Here is an 18539-nt window from a genome sequence, read left to right as displayed (position 1 = left end):
GTTTTATTGAGTGATCTGTGATTGTTAGAAAAGCAGGACTGAATGCAGGTAATGGGTCTACTGAATAGTGGATGTGCATGTCAGGTAAGAGGTTACTTATCCAAGGGTCTTATCAAGCCATTTTCAATCAAGGTTCAGTGGAACCACAGGATTCTTGCAGCGTTTGCTAGGGTAGGTATGGAAAAAACAGGGAGGGTAAGGTGCCGGCCTTAGTGTAGTATTAAAATTATGACTTTAATAGGATAAGATTAAAAAACACTTAAAAGATTTATAGAAGATGCATGCTCATCAAAGTAAAGTGCATTCCTGGCATTCCACATGGCTCTGTGGGTCCCACCGCTGTTCCAGATAGCTGGAAAGGAATGGGCAGCTGGCTGGAATAGATCACACTGTTTCTCCAGGAGCAAGGAACCAGGAAGCTCCACACTGACCAGCATGGACCGTGGAACAGGAAGTGATGTCACTGGCATCTGATTGGACCAAGGCAGGGCTGGAATTTTGTCAATCAGGGCTTGCTGCTCCCTCTATTGACCTGCTGCCCTCTAGAGGAGGATGACTATATATACACAATGAAGAGCATGTTGGTATGGCCGTGGAACTAGAAGGACCAGCAGACCAATGGGTAAACAATTTAGGGAAAAATAAATTATAGCAAGGAGCGGGGGTTAACAGTCTCGCATTGGCTAAAAAAATGAAACTGATACACATGGAAATATTTGAAGCATAATTCTCTTCTATATGTATAGAAACCTATTGAAGTTAACAATGTATAAAGGGCCAGGCAAGTAAAATAGAAAAAAAAGGAGGGGGGTAGTATGCATGTGAACATGAAGAGGTGGGGGAGGGGGAACAGGCTGTAGTGTAAAGAATTATTATTAATAATAATGAACTGTAATGATAGAATTGGTGCTGCGTTCCCCCTAATTGGTATAGAAGGGATGTATATGTGTGTGTCCCCTCATGGTGTGGATACCAAGTGGGGTGCACCTAATGATGGTTCATGCAGTGTGTATGTGTGTGTGTGTGTATATGTATGTATATATATATATATATATATATATATATATATAGATATATTGTGTGTGTGTGTTTACTATACCACTTCCGACCGGTAGAGCAGAGACAGACCTGTTCGTGGGGGGGGGCCAAATCAGAAATGGGCATGTGATCTGTTATAACAAGGTGTATGCGTCTAACTCCTCATTGAGTCCCCCTGGCAAGAGGGAATATATCCAGAAAGTCTCCTGCTGGCAGAGTTGTTTGAAACGCTCTGCAGCAGGCAAACCTCCGGAGATGGCCTCTATGACCCACAACTTCAGGCCTTCGTGGACTTTTGATGATCAGTCAAAAAATGTCTTGGCACACTGTACTCATCACTGTTCGATGAACCGCCTGTGCTTGCCAAACAGTTGGCAAAGGGGACGGATGGTTCTGCCAACATATAGGAGGCCACAAGGACTGGTCAGACAGTATACTACAGGATCACTGGAGCATTTATGAAACTCTTTTATAGGGTAAGTTTTTTTTCCTTTTTGTAGAGGAGCTTTTTTGTCCACGCTTGACAAATTTACACATCGTGCATAATTTTTTTCTTGCATTGAAACATGCCCACTAGTGGGATCAGGGGGATGTGGGTGGTGGGATCTGGCTTGGGTTTGTGGGTCATACTTGGCGCAATTTGGCTCTTGATATTTTTGGCCTTGCGGTAGGAAACTTTGGGTTTGGATGTTGGGGTAGAACCCAGAAAAGGATCTTCCAGCAGGATGGGCCAAACCCAACACGCCAGAATGGCCCCAGCCAACAAGGTTTACCACCCAGTTCCATGACCGCTACAAACTGAAAAAATCTTCATCGAGAACTGGCCCATCCTGCTGGAAGATCCTTTTCTGGGGTTCTACCCTAACATCCAAACCCAAAGTTTCCTACCACAAGGCCAAAAATATCAAGAGCCGAATTGCGCCAAGTAAGATCCGTCTTACTTGTACACAAGGCATTTCCCTGTTCTGCCTAGTGACATGACAGGGATCTACTCATCCCTGTCATCGAGAGCAGTCTCTGTCATGTCAGTGATAGCCCACCCCCCCCCTACAGTTAGAACACGCTGAGGGAACACGCTTAACCCCTTGATCGCCCCCTAATGTTTAACCCCTTCTCTGTCGGTGACATTTACACAGTAATCAGTGCCTATTTTTAGCAATGGTCCCAAAATTGGTGTCAAAAGTGTCCGATCTGTCCTCCGCAATGTCGCAGTCCTAAAAAAAAAAATTGCAGATCATTGCCCTTACTAATAAATAAAATGTTTTAAATAAAAATGCCATAAATCTACCCCCTCTTTTGTAGATGCTATAACTTTTGCGCAAACCAATCAATGAGATTATATATATATATATATATATATATATATATATATATATATATATATATAATTTTTTTTTTTTACCAAAAATATGTAGAATACATATCGGCCTAAACTGAGGAAGACATTTTTTTTTTTCTTAAATATATTTTTGGGGATATTTATTATAGCAAAAAAGTAAGAAATATTGTTGTTTTTTTTTTTCCAAAATTGTCGGTCTTTTTTTTGTTTATAGCGCAAAAAATAAAAGCCGCAGAGGTGATCAAATACCACCAAAAGAAAGCTCTATTTGTTGGAAAAAAAGGACGTAAATTTTGTTTGAGTACAGCATTGCATGACCGCGCAACTGTCAGTTAAAGCGACGCAGTGCCGTATCGCAAAAAATGCTCTGGTCATTAAGGGGCAAAATTTTGCGGGGCTGAAGTGGTTAAAGATGTATTACAGATGATAAAATATATACAGCATCATTCAATTCTAGGGGAGCCCATAATTTTATTTGAAATTCCTGGAAGCAAGGGTCCTCCTTTTCCCAGGCACTCTTTCCTCTTCCCTGGGTGAGCTCAACTTAGTCTTTGTTTTACACCAATCGGTTTACTGATCTTATTGCAAGGTCCTTGACTAGTTAAAACCACTGAACAATGTTGAAAACCGAAATAGCCATGGAAAGATGGATTTAGAGATAGATGTAGATATATACACAGTGATTACCTATGAACCTCCATAATTAATAATATAAAAACTATTCCTAACTTGTAAATCAAGAACTATTGAAAAAACCTATATTGAAGTTGTCCACGTATGCCTATGCTATATTCTCATGTATTCTTGTATAATTTATGTGTTTTACTGCACCTGCTGACCATTTATTTGAAAGTATTCCTTTTCTTTTATTTAGGACCAGCGGTTGATTACACCGCTCTCTTTTGCCTTAACCTCTGACAACAGAGAGAGAGTTCAAGTTGGCCTTCAGCTGCTTTTTGAAGCTGCACCATTACCAGACTTCCCCGCAGTTATGTGAGTAAATTTCCTGACTTGTTTGCTTTTGGGAACCCTGCACTGTAATTGGGTCTGAAATTAACAGAATCTGTTATACAAATGAGAATCCCGTGTAAATTTAACTTCAACAGCACTTTCACCCACAGATATTTGGTTTTACCAAAACCAAGTTCTGCAGCTAAATGCAAAAAAGAACACAGGTTGTCTGCATGGCATAATTTTAATTAAAGCAGAACTGGAGTTGCACATGTTTAAATGCTTTGTTGAATAATATAATTTTTAGTTCAGGGTTCCAGCCCATGAAAACATTGTGCCCTACCAAGTTTATCTTATTTATATCTGGCACGTTTTCTTATTCTCCGCATCAGTAAGGTGCTCAGAATGTATGGTCATGTTTCTGAGTTTCCTTCAATTGTATTATTTAATCACTCATTTGTAAGCAGGCTGAAGCAGTCAGTGGGTGGTGTCCCTGGAGGGGAGGGCTGGGGTTAATATTTTGCCCGGTCCTTTAGGCTTTCTGGTGGGTTCCTGTCTGGGTCTGGCCCTCTTGTCCTTTGTGATAATAAAAAATGGGACAGTGGTCCGGTTGAGGCAGAGCCATCATTGGCCCTCTAGGAGAGAGCTGTGAGAGAGAAGCTAAAGGAGCTCTAGTGCAGCTGTGGGTTGTGAGACCTGTAAGGGATGGAGACAGATGAAGAGACCCTCAGGAGTAGGAGAATTTCACTTGTCGTGGCTTGTAACAGTGACTTTTTTAACTTGCGGTTCTCCCTGAAGATACCAATGCTGGAGAAATGTCTCTGAAGGCCTTCTACTTGCTGGACTGCATCAATTTAGGTATGCCAGAGCAGTACACAAGCCTGTAGCTATAGTTAGGGAATTGGGAAAGTATTCTGTATTGCCTTTTGGACTGTGAAATATCAAATTTGCACCTTTCTAAAGTAAAGTATTGAAACATTGTCCATGCCTGGTCTGAAGTTACTAAAGAGGTATACATTTCTAATTTTGATTTGCATTACTAAGGGGTGTTAGTCATGAGTTTGAGCCTGTTTACTTCATGAAAAGAAAAGTGCGCTCACAGTCCAGAGGGCAGTAAATGGCACAAAAACCTCAAAGCAATTGAAAGGATCAGTTTTTGCAACACTGGCATCTGGCACCTGTTTCTGGTAATAGTTTTCCTGAGCAACTTCAGCACGCATACACTCACCCAAGCACATAATCGCTTAGAAAAGTGATGGACAGCTCTCACTTCAGAAATTCAAAAAACTTTTCCCTGGTGCCCTGTGTCATGCCTTTTAGTATACATACGAATGAACATATGAATTCTATATGTTCGAGAATCCTAAAGAATACTTATAAATGTACTATATTGTGGTTGCTTGTGATTGAACTGCTTAAAGTTGTACAATCTGTATGATTAACAATATCAAGATTGATAATATGGTCTGCTAATTTTAGGCTCGGGGAAAGCATTGCAGCTAACAATGCCTACATACACCAAGAAACTGAGCATCCAGCAAAGAAATTTGGAATGCAAGCCGTTACAAACAACTGTAGATCCTCACAGATGTCAAATTTGAACAGTGTTGACATATCTTCCGCCAATATCCAGGATCTCATACAGAAGCTGCAAACAGGAATGGAGGTAAATTTATAAATATGTATGCCTTCCAGACACTATGCCTTTTAACATGTATTAACTATTTTTCATTGGATTTACACACAGATGAATGAGTAATAGCAGTCAGTGCCGGGACAAGGTCATCCGGTGCCCAGGGCTAAGATGGAAAACTCACCTCTCGCGCTCCATTCAGTGCAATGGAACCGTTCTAATCAGAGCGACTCCTGACACATTGGTGCCACTAATGCAGCACAAAGGGGGTTAATTAACTGCCACTGGTAACTAATGCATCAGTGACAGAATATTTAACCCTCTTTCCTGCTGCATATTACAAATAACATTGCTAATTAAGCAAACTCCCCTCTGCTGCTGTCGTCGCCCCCCCCTTTCAAAGTTAATTATGTCATCTGCAGATGGCAATCTGTTTACTTGGGCGATGAACTGCTTGGTTCCTCCTCGATCTCACTCGCAGGTCTCAGCTCCAGTGGGTGGCACTGGCAGCACTCTGTGCTCCTTTCCGATCCTGCTGTCTGGCCGACCAGGACAAGGAAGCTCCTATCGGGTGGAGATTTTTCTGCCTGACAGGGAAGTGAAGGGCGGGGCTGGTCTTGGGCTGGTGCTGGGTGCAGGAGTGCACTCGGCACATATTTCAGGCTATTTATGTAGCTCGGCTGGTGTGTGCAGCACGCTTCTCCAGCGCCCCCCTTCCTCCAGTAAATGGTGCAGCCCAGGGCGTCTTCCCCTTCTGCTCCCCCCCCCATGTCCTGGCCCTGATAGCAGTGATGCATCCTTCTTCCCCTTGCCTGCCTGCCAGTATTCTGGAGTTTTCAGTCATGGCCCTTTAACAGAGGCGTTCAGTCTGTCAGTTTTTCAGCTGGATCTAGACTGAATTACAATGTCTGTCTATGAGCAGCTGGATGTAAACAAATAATCAATTTAACTCCGTGTCTGTTCAGGCCAGTTTTTTTTTTATACGGAACAAGGTTGTGCCCTTTTCAGATTAGATGGATCTGAACAGATGTAAATGGATGCCGTCTGTACCATTTATGTCTGTGTTTTTAGGCAAGAAACTTTTTTGGTTTTCTTTTGTCACCTATAATTTGTTTCTAAAACAACAAAAAAAGTATGTAAACTGATGTGACCTGCACTAATGTGTAAACTGACCTGAAGACAGATGTGCAAACTGATGTAACCTAAATCCATATTCATGAGGTTTTACTTGACAAAACTGATGACATACACGCGCATGAAAAGATCTTCAGAGAGAGGGCATTTAAAAACTGCTACTGCTGTTGTCTGTCTTTACAGAACCTATATTGCTCTGTAAATCATGTGTGAATTGTGAGCAGGTCCATTTCTGGCTGACCCAAAAACTACCTGAATCCAGAATTGTTGTGACAACACTAAATTAATTTGCTTCAATCTTAAATCTACAAGTTCATCTCTTATTACTGATGCAGGTTACTAACTTCCTTTTTCATTTTTCTAGATGAAGGAACAAGGGAATGATTTGAGGATTTCTGATATCATGGATGTTTATGAACAAAAGATTTCTGCATTAGCAGTAAGTATTGCACTTTAAATTCTTGTTTTTCAGGAAAATATAAGGCAATTGTAATATAATGGTGTGTTCTTTGTGCAGTCTAAGGAAAGCAGGCTGCAAGACTTACTGGAAGCCAAAGCACTAGCCCTTGCACAAGCAGACAGACTGATTGCACAGTACCAGTGTCAAAGAGCACAAGCTGAAGCAGAGGTGAGAGGAAAACTGTACAGAGTTGTCTGTCAGCTCAGATGGACTTGACAGCTGAGTTTATGACCTAAAGTTGATAAGAGTTCCCAGTTTGTATTTGCCCTTCATCTTTCCCAGGAATTTTTATACAAAAGCATTATATGTAGCAGTACTCCCTTTTGAGCTAGTTGTCAGAACATGCCGCATATTATATTTATATAGATATCACTTGCAGCAGCGCTCAGGCATTATGGCATTCTACAAGACCTATCATATGAATATTTTAACTTGCTCCATAAAGCAGATGTTCCTTCATAGAGTGTACTAGCAGGAGCACGGTTGTTTTGCCAGCATTGTCATGAAAAGATGCCAGACCCTGTTGAAGGTAATGCTGGAACTGCCAGCTGTCAGTTACTATGAAATGGGCAGCTCCTGGGCTTGAAGTCCTGCTAGAGAGGTCTCAATAAAAAGCTCCCTGTATCAAAGTACAATACAAACAGAATGTTGTTGCATTGTGCTTTAAGAGACCGTGATATGACATCTTTTGCAACAATCACCGTAGTAGTGATAACTGCCAAATAGCTTTGCTATAAGGGATTTGTTGTTCCTAGGTGAATTGAGATGGGAATGGACTGAGTCTCCCTGACCTGTCTTAGACCTTTTATTAAGAAAAATGAAATGGGTCAATTTTAAAACTATTAAAACTCCTTTCTATCCATTAGTCTCCAGGTACCAACAAATATTTACATGCTCTGAATGACATCCCCATTTTTGTTCATAAACATACACCATATCATTCAGAGTGTAAATTTATGTTTTTCATTTCTTCATCGAAGCTTTATCAGTTATATTTTAGGTAGAGGCTGGGCAAATTGTTATGTAAAGTTGTGTTAGATGAAAATCACAGTAAGGAGGACTTTTTTAAAACTTAAAAAAAAAAAATCTAGCAAATAAAAAAACAAATGTATCCACATTTAAAAAAAATGGGGTACCTCATTATCCTTAAGGTAGTTAAAATAGTTCTTAAAATGTGTTCATTTTTATTTACCATGAACAGCTGTGGTCATTTTTGCTGGCTTCAAAGTAACCTTAAAAAGAAGTTCTAGCCTGGGGAAAAAAAAAATTACGTCAACAGCTACAAATACTGTAGCTGCTGACTTATAATATAAGGACACCAACTTGTCCAGGGAGCCCGCGATGTCGGCATCCCAAGTCGATCCGTCCATCAGCTCTGGGTACAGGCACCGACACCTTCACTAAGGGAAACAGGAAGTAAAGCCTTGCAGCTTCACAGCCTGTTTCCTACTGCGCACTCGCAAGTTGCGCTGCCCTTTCTGAATGGTATCGCTGTCTTCTGGGACCTGTGTCTCTCCCAGAAGGCAGCGGGGGGAGGAGGAGGGGCCAGAAGTTTTTGTAGATCGCTGCACAACGATTACGGAGATCTTACCCGGAAGTGGGAGCAGGTACCCCCCCCTCCGAAAGGTGCCAAATGTTGCAGGGAAGAGGGAAGAAGCAAATACACAGAGCTTCCCCTTTTGGGTGGAGCTTCGTTAATCCAGTTTATGACAAAAAAAAAAAAGTAACCATATGTTTTTATTTCAATGTGGCAGGCAAGAAAGCTTGCTACTATGCTGAAAGAGGCAGAGCGAAAGAATGAGGAGCGGAGTTTGCTTTTAAAGTCTCAGCAACTGGAGTCAGAACGAGCCAAGAGCGACATTGAGCAGTTGTTCCAGCACAGCAAGAAGCTGCAATTAGTGGCCGAAGAGCATGAAACACTGAAAGTCTCCTACGCTGACCATATCGTGAAGTAAGCAATTTTATTTAAATTTTAAAATCATTAAAGATTTAATTTTTTTTTTTTTTCTACTCCTCTTAAAGTGTTTCTGAAGGCAGAAGGTTTTTTTTTTACCCTAATGCATTCTCTAAGGTAAAAAAAAACCCTTCTGTGTGCAACACTCCAGCCCCGTTATCTGTGCCTGAAAACAGTGGCTCTCTTTCACCTCACTGGCCGTGGAGGCAGCTTTGGGAGCTATTGGCTTTTGCTGCTGTTAATCACAGCCTGTGAGGAGAAAGGCTGAGCCATGCTCTATGTCTAAATGGACACATACAGTGCAGCTCATGATCAAGCCTGCATGAGTATCTCCATAGCAAGTGGTGTGCTATGGGCACTCGGAAGGGGGGCGAAGACCTGGCAGGGGACCAGAAAAGAGGAGGATAGGGGGCTGATCTGTTCAAAACTATTGCACAGAGCAAATAAGTATGACGTTTGTTATTTTAAAAAAATACGTGTGTTGTGAGATGTTTCGCAAACAGCCTAATACTAAATGGAGCATCTCACTCAATGCAGAATAGATGTAAAGTCTGCACACAAATACAGTACCAGTCCCACAACCATACAGAATACAGGGCACTTTTTACTGCAGATCTTCCGATATGGTGTATCTGATATTGTGTTCAAAATGCCCTACAGATGAATAAAAATAATCTTTAAAAAAAAAAAGTGCTATAGTTTAGGAGATGTAGCAAACTCTCCGCCAACTAATAAACCTTTATAGATTCAAAATTAACAACAAAACAGATGTTCCTGTAGTGGCCCATTTCTCACAGCATATTTGATCCCAAGATTATAGTACTGATTTAGAACAGCAGATCACAGAAAAGGAGGCTGGAATGTAAATAATTTTGAAATGCAAAACTCTCTAGACTGTTATTTAGACAGGGACAGGAATTATACATGCCACCATGACTGATTACTTTTTTTGACCCATAGTAGTGTCTACCACATGTAGACCTATTTTAAGAAGAAGATGGTGAACTTAGCACTGTAGTCTTGTCCCATGGAAGGAGTATACAAACTCCAGGTAGTATACTGGTAGCTGTTGTAGCTGCTGTTTCACCATGCTGCTAGCATCAGATAGAAAAGGAAAATTTCTAGTCTATGTTGTGGGGTTTTTTCCATGCAATATCTGCTTTATGTGACTCTCTAAATTAAATTCAAGCAGAGGTACATAAAATGTGAATTATAATCGCTTGTTTTCTTAATAGGTATGAACTCTGTGAAAAGCAGTTAAAAGACTTACAGGTATCATACAACACCCTAACTAAGCAAGCTGAAACCATGAAAAAACTAAATGATTCTCTCAAGATTCAAAATGAAAAGTAAGGATTATTTCTTCTTCTTTTTTTTTTTTCTTTCTCAGAGCACATTTTAGAGGACCTCATAAGAAAGTAAAGCTACTTATAAATATGAGATTACTTTTGCTACTGATGACCATTTCATGTGTATGGGTCATTTCTAATGGTGTTGGCTTTAAGGGAAATTCTGTCCTGATAGCTGCTATTTTGCCTGAGATCAGGGCTGTGTCTGCCTGCTCATCCTCCCTTGTCGATTCCACTTAACTTGCAGGTTAACAGAGCCAGCAGCTCTGCAGCTGTCCATGGATTTGTCTCCTTAAGGGCAATTGGATTATATCATTATGTACATCTGCACCATACTGCCCATGGGAAAACTAACACGGGGAAGAAAGAATTTTGTATCTAATGCTATTTAATCTGAGATTTTGCAGTAGATATTCACTCTTGCTGGCAGCAACTGTGAATATTTTTTTTTCGAATTAAAATCACACTTAACAATATTCATATTCTCCAAACGTTATCATACACTACTTGCTGCAGAACTAATCCCCTTGATTTATCAGTTTCCTTGTTCACACCATATGCAGAGACATCAGTTTTTCTGCACACATTCTGCAAGGGCACAAAAAAAACAAAACAATTGTCTATGTGACCTGTTAACACCACAACACTGGTATTGCATGTGGAATTTTTCTAAAATGCAGGAATCTGCAACATGTATAAAACTCACTGAAACACGCATGAAAACTCATGTAAACTCGTGTCTCTGCAAGTGAAATTTGTGCATCAGTTTCCGTCTTTTTTCCTGCATGTATGGATTGAATGAGGCCTTGCATTAAAGGCATGTCCTGAATGATAATGGTCAAATTTGCTTGTGCTCTAAACCGAATTGTCAAAATATCAACTGGCTGGTGTCATAACTATTTACTTTTGCAGCACCATGGTAACTACAAATTAAATTGAGGCTAAGATTGGCACTTCATTGGGAGTAAAGAATAGCAGTGTTTAGTTCCACTTTATTGGCACTATGCACATTACAAATACCACTCCTGTAGGACCATGGAGATTGAACGTAGCCACCCTCTAACAGGAAGTCGTATCACAGCAGCAAAAAAAAAGTAATTTGGAGATTTGTAGGAGGTACTTTTTTGAGCAAGGAATACATACCTGGGAAAATAAGATCTACAGTGTTCTGTTTTAAAATTTGTAATGCAGTTGTAAACCTTTTCTGAAAGGACTAACAATACCAATCACACACAGGACGATGGCCCAGCTAGAAGACACCGAAAACCAAAGAAAAGATTTGGCTAAGCAACTGCAAGACCGAGAAAGTAAAATTTTAAGTAGGTGGTGTCCTCCTCCTTGTAGATATGTGTTCAGTTTGTTTTAGAATAGATAACCTTTTTCAACCTGTATTTTTGTTTTTATTACATATAAACCCAGCTTATGTATTTTCCATATAAAATTTGACAGATTTCCAACAAAAGGTAAAAGGTCTAGAGGACAAGGTTAAATTAAAGCAAAAGGAGAAAGAAGATATGGAAGAAACTATTGACATACTTCGTAAAGAGCTGAGCAAAACGGAACAAGCAAAGAAGGAGCTGAGCATAAGGGTTTGTATTTTTTTTTTTAATTATTAGAGAGGCTTCTGTTCTATATAGGTGCATTGTTTAAATATTGCATTGCTTAAATTTTTACATTATACAGTGACTAAGAATCAAGTAAAGGAAAAACGTAAGGGGAAAACTGGGAAAGGAGACAAAAGCAGATGATGAGGGTATGGAGAAGGGGAAAGAAGGGGTACAGGGAAAGCAAGAGAATGTGGACATATTGGAAATCACGTCTTCCACGGTTTAAAGTTGCTTTAGAAAGAAACAAGTACTCTGTATGGAGAAGGTCCTGAGAGAGAGTTCAATTAACCTGAAATATGGAAAATGAAAATAGATATTATTGTTAGGATAGGGCACAGAAACAGTCAGAATCTCTATGAGCTCACCAGCATGTCTATAGAGTACAGGTCTTTTTGGAGTCATTACTATTTTTCGCTACCAGGGTCTCCATTGCCATAACTCCTTTTTTATTTTTTTAATTTATTTTTCTGAACCCACCCTCGAATGTGTGGTGGATTTTCAAGGGCTACACGCACAGGCAGTAGACTATCCCAAAATAAATTTTTTGATTCTGGAAATGGGCCCAGGGATCACAAATAGGAGAGCCACCTTGGGGTAGGCATAATATCAGAAATGCACAAGGTGTTAGCCTGACCATAGACTTAACTCATTTCTTTCCTGCAACCACTGTGTTGAAAGGGGAATCCTATCCGCCAAGCCATTGTGTTCTCCTGGAGGGGGAAGCTGTCCCCGCTGGAAGAAGATGGCTATTATAGCCGCTTGCAATATTTACATGTAAAATCTGGCAGGCTGCTTGTACTCAAGATGATTGATCAACTTTGTTACATTCAGCCTGCCCATACATGGTTCAGCAGGAATCGGCCAAATCCAAACTGTCTGTGGCCGGCTTAATATATATTAAAGACAGCTCTAGCACCAAAAAGGAGTGATTTCACAATGGCCCCACTAGATATGTAGGTAGGAACCTTCCCTTCTTACCCAACTCCGGCAGGAGCATGGAGTAGGGGAAAAATACTGTCAGCTCTACGGGGATCTAAGCTTGTAGCACTTTTCCTGAAAATAAAAAGACATAGGCAATTTATGCATGAAAAGAAAACATTTTCTACAGCATCTGAACGACTCCTTCAGATATTGTTCCCATTTAGAAATGGAGGTCTGTCTTTAGACGAAAATAATAATTGTGCCCGCGCTAAAAAAAATATATGAACCAAAAAAAATGTATATAAATATATATAAACTGAGTAAAAAATATATGTGCTGAAATATTAAACCATAATTAGTGCGCTAAAAAAAATATACATATATAAATATATAATGTGGAATCCTTATATATAAAGTTCACAAAGTGCATCCACATAAAAGTGCAATCCTTCTATAAAATGCTAAAAGTGCATCATGCATGAATATAAATCTAATTGATAAGTGCAAAGTCCTGTGACAATCAAGTGTCCAAACAAAATCCGATCAGCAGCTCTAAACTTGAGCAAAGAAGTGTTAGAAAACAGTGTCCATTAACAAAGTGTTCATCATGCTTCTCCTGATAAGTGTTCAAAACACAACAAGCTGAATGTGCTCTCCCGTGGTCCCCCACTTGTGCTTGCGCTCACCTCTATTCGTGTGACACGGTAATTAAACAGTGTCAAACACGCATTGGGGCCACTCCTGGGCTCACACAGGATGCAATGATGTATATCCAATCCGCACAGGTAAAGCCAAAGTATCATTCATAAAAGAAAAAAAGAAACCTCCATAGTGTAATATAGTAAGGGATTTATTTAAAGTAAGAGAAATTCCTCCAGGAGGGTACTCACAGTGTGCGGATGCTACAGTGCATGGAGCTGTCAGCAAGGAAGGAGGTTAATATACACCACACCGCACGCCATACGAGCCGCTGCTATACGAAATACACCTATATAGTTTGGTGCACTGTAGCACCCGCACACTGTGAGTACCTGTGAGTACCCTCCTGGAGGAATTTCTCTTACTTCAAATAAATCCCTTACTATATTACACTATGGAGGTTTCTTTTTTTCTTTTATGAATGATACTTTGGCTTTACCTGTGAGGATTGGATATACATCATTGCATCCTGTGTGAGCCCAGGAGTGGCCCCAATGCGTGTTTGACACTGTTTAATTACCGTGTCACACGAATAGAGGTGAGCACAAGCACAAGTGGGGGACCACGGGAGAGCACATTCAGCTTGTGTTTTGAACACTTATCAGGAGAAGCATGATGAACACTTTGTTAATGGACACTGTTTTCTAACACTTCTTTGCTCAAGTTTAGAGCTGCTGATCGGATTTTGTTTGGACACTTGATTGTCACAGGACTTTGCACTTATCAATTAGATTTATATTCATGCATGATGCACTTTTAGCATTTTATAGAAGGATTGCACTTTTATGTGGATGCACTTTGTGAACTTTATATATAAGGATTGCACATTATATATTTATATATGTATATTTTTTTAGCTCACTAATTATGGTTTAATATTTCAGCACATATATTTTTTACTCAGTTTATATATATTTATATACATTTTTTTCGGTTCATATATTTTTTTTAGCGCGGGCACAATTATTTTTTTTATTTATATTTAAATACACGGAATGAAACGTGGTGAAGTGTTTGCTGCTTAAAATATAGTTTTTGTACTCCTTAGAGCCATTGGTCCACTTGTGGCTCGCAAGAACCCCTTTTATCTGTCTTTAGACGACCCCTGGCGATGATAGGCAGTATGGATAAGGCATATCTTAATGGTTTTTGTTTAAAATGTTGGCGCTGGGGGAATAGTTTATAAATTATGGAGTGCAGCTGTAACTCATTTTATAATGTGCCACTCAGATGTACTTATGAAAGGCACAACAACAAATCTATTTTGTAGCGTTATCTATGCAAAGAGTTTTATTGTAACCCCTTAAATTAATGTGTACCTGTGTGCTTTTTAATGTTCATAACCAGCCCCAGGGGCGTCGCTAGGGGGTGGCTTTTGGGGCTATAGCCCCGAATCTGGGGCCAATAGCCCCGAGTCTCTGCAGGGGTCCCCAAAGGGGAGGGGAAGCTCTCTGGTGACCCTTATGTAAGTGGGGGGCTCTCTGGGGACCCTGATGCAAGGGAGAGGCTCTCTGGGGACCCTGATTTTAAGGCAGAGGCTCTCTAAGGACCTAGATTTAAGGGGGAGGCTCTCTGGGGACCCTAATGTAAGATGGGATCTCTGGGAACCCTGATGTAAATGGGGGGCCCTCTGGGTACCCTGATGAAAGGGGAGGCTCTCTGGGGACGCTGATGTAAGTGGGGGGCTCTCTGGGGTTATATATACACACACACGTATATTACTGTATATAAGTGTGTATGCCGCCCAAGCGTATGACTTTCTTTACTATGCTGCTATGGGCTCTAGCCCAAGATCTTTTGTAGACCTAGCAACGCCCCTGACCAGCCCCAAAGATGGTAAAGCATATACCTCTATATGCTTGCACTACTACCTATTTAGCACATTTCCCTGATAATCTCAAGAGCTCTGGTAAGCAAATGTTCAACAGATCTCTCGTAGTTGGCTGTTTTCTGCCCTTTTTGCCAGTGGCGTTGCTAAGCCTAGGTGTGGGTTAAGTTGCTCTCATTTACTTCCTGATGCCCCAGGTCTCGGGCCTGCAACATTCCTTGTATCGCCACGTGTTTTTGGCTGATGCAAAAGCTCCTAACAAGATACTTTTTGATTTTTTTTTAAAAAGTTATTGAAGGACTTTGCCTGTGCTTTTTGTAAATACAAGAATTCAAAAATGTACACAAATGAATATTGAAGATATCGCACAATTTTTACCATTGACCTGTAAAATACATTAATCACTTGACTGCTAGAATGGTTTACCCCTTTCATGACCAGGGAATTTTTTGCTATGCTATACTTTAACTGGTAACTGCTTGGTCATGTAACACTATGCAAATGAAATTTATAGCTTTTTTTTCACACACAGCTTTCTTTTGGTGGTATTTAATCACCACTAGGTTTGTTTTTATTATTATTTGTTGCTGTATAAATGAAAAAAATACTGCAAATTGTGAAGCAAAAAAATTTTTTCTTAGTTTAATATAAAATTTTCATATTTGCCCTTTTTATTTTTGGAGTACTGATATATTTTCCCCTTTGGACTGATGGAGCTCTGTTGCTTCCGTTCCCCTGGGACTGAAGGCACTTTGTGGTGCTTTCAGGTTTTCAGTTTCTAAAAATACCCCTGCTTGAGGGCTATAATTCCATTCAAAAATAATTTGAACAAGTTTGTATTTGTCTGCACTACAGGTATCTTCGTTGGAAGTTCAGAAAACACAGTTGGAAGCACGTTTGGAGGAAAAAGAGGGAATTGTGAAAAGCCAACAGGAAGAGCTAAACAAGCATTCACACATGATTGCTATGATACACAGCCTTAGCAGTGGCAAACTCGGTACAGGAAATGTGAACCTCAGCCTATAGGACTGTGAACTCCTCTTAGCAGCAACTGAAAAATAACTTTTGTATTGTAATCTTAGGGTTAAGCCAGTGATACTGAAACTGTAGCATGATCACAACCTTTATATTATAAGCTGCTGAAATATCAATTTTCAAAATATATTTTAAACAATTTTATGAGGTGATGCAGTTCCTAATCCCCAATATCTCCAGAATTTATTCCAGTAACTGGCAGCATGTTGTCATTCTGCTAAACTCTACTACACTAGTGTGGTATATTTTCAGAATCTATGCCAAGCGTACAGGGGTTGCAGTTTCTCTCTTTATATATAGGTCCTGAAAGGACTTTTATCAGATTCAGAAATTGCATTTTATCCTTATTTATTTTATTTGTGTATAGTATGTCTAAAGGATGTCTCCTTAGTTGCAGTAGTATGACTGTTTGTTTCTTATGTGAGTTTTAGTACATCTTAACAAGTTGGGCCAGTGGGCTGAATGGTTGTCCCCACCTGTGCTTTTCGCAACTGCTAATATACTCAGTAAATTAAATGAAAACCTTCACTTGCAGCAAAGAAAGAGTGGTGAAAAGGTCTTTAACCTGACTCCAGAAAGATGCAAAACAATGACCATTCAACCTGTCGAAGTACACTTATTACAAAGCTGTGCTACTGTCTTTATATCTGAAATTTTGTGATTTTTTTTTTTTTTGTTTTTTGAACAGCACCAGGGTTAGTACTTACCATGAATGAAATGTGTGCTGGTGGCTGCTCCGTTCATTTGAAATCCTCAGTCCTCTGCTCCAGATACCAGTCAAGTGCCAACTATGCCCACTTTTTCTGCCTCTGTGCAAAGAAGCCACTTTGTCTGTTCCCACAATGAAAAGCATTCTGTGAGTGGATGAGGCAGCCTTTTTTTATTGAGGGAGCAACTCGTATGGCTTCTAAGAATAGAGTATGGGGGCAAAAAGAGCAGTCGTATTCGGCACTTAACGAGAGCTTGTCAAAGGTGCATCTGCTCATATTAACTCCTGCAGCACCAGAAGATCACTGCTGTGGGGAGTAACCAGGGGCAGGGGACTGAGGATTTCAACCAAACACACCAGCACACTGGACCAATGATGTTCATTGTATGTCCCATCCCTGGTGCTCTTTAAGGCCCCTTTCACACATGTGTGACCTGAAAGTCGCGTGATTTTGATGCGACTTGAAGCAATGCCTGTGTAATCTTAAAGTCTATGGACCTCAAGTCTCATCAAAGTCGGACCAAAGTAGTGCAGGGACTACTTTGAATTCGCTGCGACTTTAAGTCGCACAGATATGAATGGTACTCATTGAAAATCATGTGGTATGACTTGTCATGCGACTTTGTAGTTCCAAGTCACACAAGTGTGAAAGGGGCCTACAAAAAAAACCCCTAAACTTCAGCTTAGGGTTGAATTATCCTAATATATATGTTTGCTTTTTAGTTTTGCCTAAACATTGCTTATAGTAACTATTGTCACTGGGAAAAAAAAAAATCATGAAGGCAAAAACACCCTGTCAAAATAGACATTATATTTACTTGACCTGACCAGGAGGTTGGGGCTGGGAGCGAGTGAGTAAATGCTTTGCTCAACAAGCGCTCTGGGTGCCACTGCTTTCTGACAGCTGCAGGTATGATGGACAATATGTTTTTCGCTGGGTGCTGGGGTTCTCTACCCTGACCCCCTATGCCACTATAAAGAGACTACAGTCACTTTAAAGCACACCAGGCCCGACAACCCTACTTGCTGTCCTCATTTTAACTTATAAACACTATACGCATGGGTCGAAGCTGTTGTAGGTATTTAACATAACGTTTGCATATGTTTCAAAATATTATCTTTAAAATAAACTAGAAAGGTGATTCATTTTCTTTTTAAATATTAAAATACTAGATATTTGTAAACAACATGATTTTGTTATATTGGTTTGTACAAGTTACTTTTAATGTGAGCCAAGATTTTCTAACTGTATTACTGACAAAGTGTAGCTAATAGTATCAAATTTTATTTTAATTTATGTATTTTTGCTGTAGGTGCAGAACACTTAGTTGTACGCCTACAGCAATGAATTGTTCACTGCAGGCTAAACTGAAAATGTATGTTTTGATGTCCATACAGGCAGAACATCCTACATTCTCTATGCTTTAGTTTTCCATTCACACATTGTTGTAGCTCCGCATTCAAAGCAAGTTCTTTTTGTTCATATCTTGTAAACCTCAGTCCATACTGTGCCTCGCTTATAGAAAGTCTAAACAAAACAAAAAACCCCAAAAAAGTAAGCGCTAAAAAGTTTCCTAAACCACCCGTCCGACTTTGCTCAGTATTAGGATGTATACTCTCAGTGACTCTGCAAGGAGTTCTCTGGTTTCTATGAGCAGAGGATTACAGGGATTGTGTCCAATTTCTAATCGTAGAACAGCTATACTGTTTGCTAGATCGCATTAGTAGTTCACCGATCGTTTTCATTTGCTGCCATTGAACAACTAGGCAGTTATGTAATTCTGTTACTTTACTTGTTGCCTACTTGTTTTCACTGACTGTCACAGGCAACCAAAAGGGGTCAGCAACAGCAACATCCATATTCCTCCTAGTACATGTTTCC

At 40.0% G+C, this 18539-nt stretch overlaps 1 protein-coding gene across 1 annotated transcript in view; it reads left to right on the top strand.

Moving 5' to 3' along the window:
* CIP2A (cellular inhibitor of PP2A) overlaps positions 1 to 17799 on the top strand; it is a 79839-nt gene extending 62040 nt beyond the window's left edge. The window contains exons 13-21 of the mRNA XM_073614978.1: positions 3252 to 3370; positions 4808 to 4994; positions 6460 to 6534; positions 6613 to 6723; positions 8310 to 8506; positions 9745 to 9858; positions 11095 to 11177; positions 11308 to 11447; positions 15769 to 17799. Of these exons, the coding sequence (XP_073471079.1) occupies positions 3252 to 3370; positions 4808 to 4994; positions 6460 to 6534; positions 6613 to 6723; positions 8310 to 8506; positions 9745 to 9858; positions 11095 to 11177; positions 11308 to 11447; positions 15769 to 15939 (1197 nt within the window). The 3' untranslated portion in view covers positions 15940 to 17799. The remainder of the gene's footprint in view (positions 1 to 3251; positions 3371 to 4807; positions 4995 to 6459; positions 6535 to 6612; positions 6724 to 8309; positions 8507 to 9744; positions 9859 to 11094; positions 11178 to 11307; positions 11448 to 15768) is intronic.
* Positions 17800 to 18539: the final 740 nt, after the last annotated feature.

This window comes from Aquarana catesbeiana, linkage group LG02 (genome assembly GCF_042186555.1).
Source record: "Aquarana catesbeiana isolate 2022-GZ linkage group LG02, ASM4218655v1, whole genome shotgun sequence".
In the NCBI taxonomy this organism is placed as follows: domain Eukaryota; kingdom Metazoa; phylum Chordata; class Amphibia; order Anura; family Ranidae; genus Aquarana; species Aquarana catesbeiana.
Note: the sequence above shows the minus strand (reverse complement) of the source record. Positions and strands in the feature narration are given on the sequence as shown.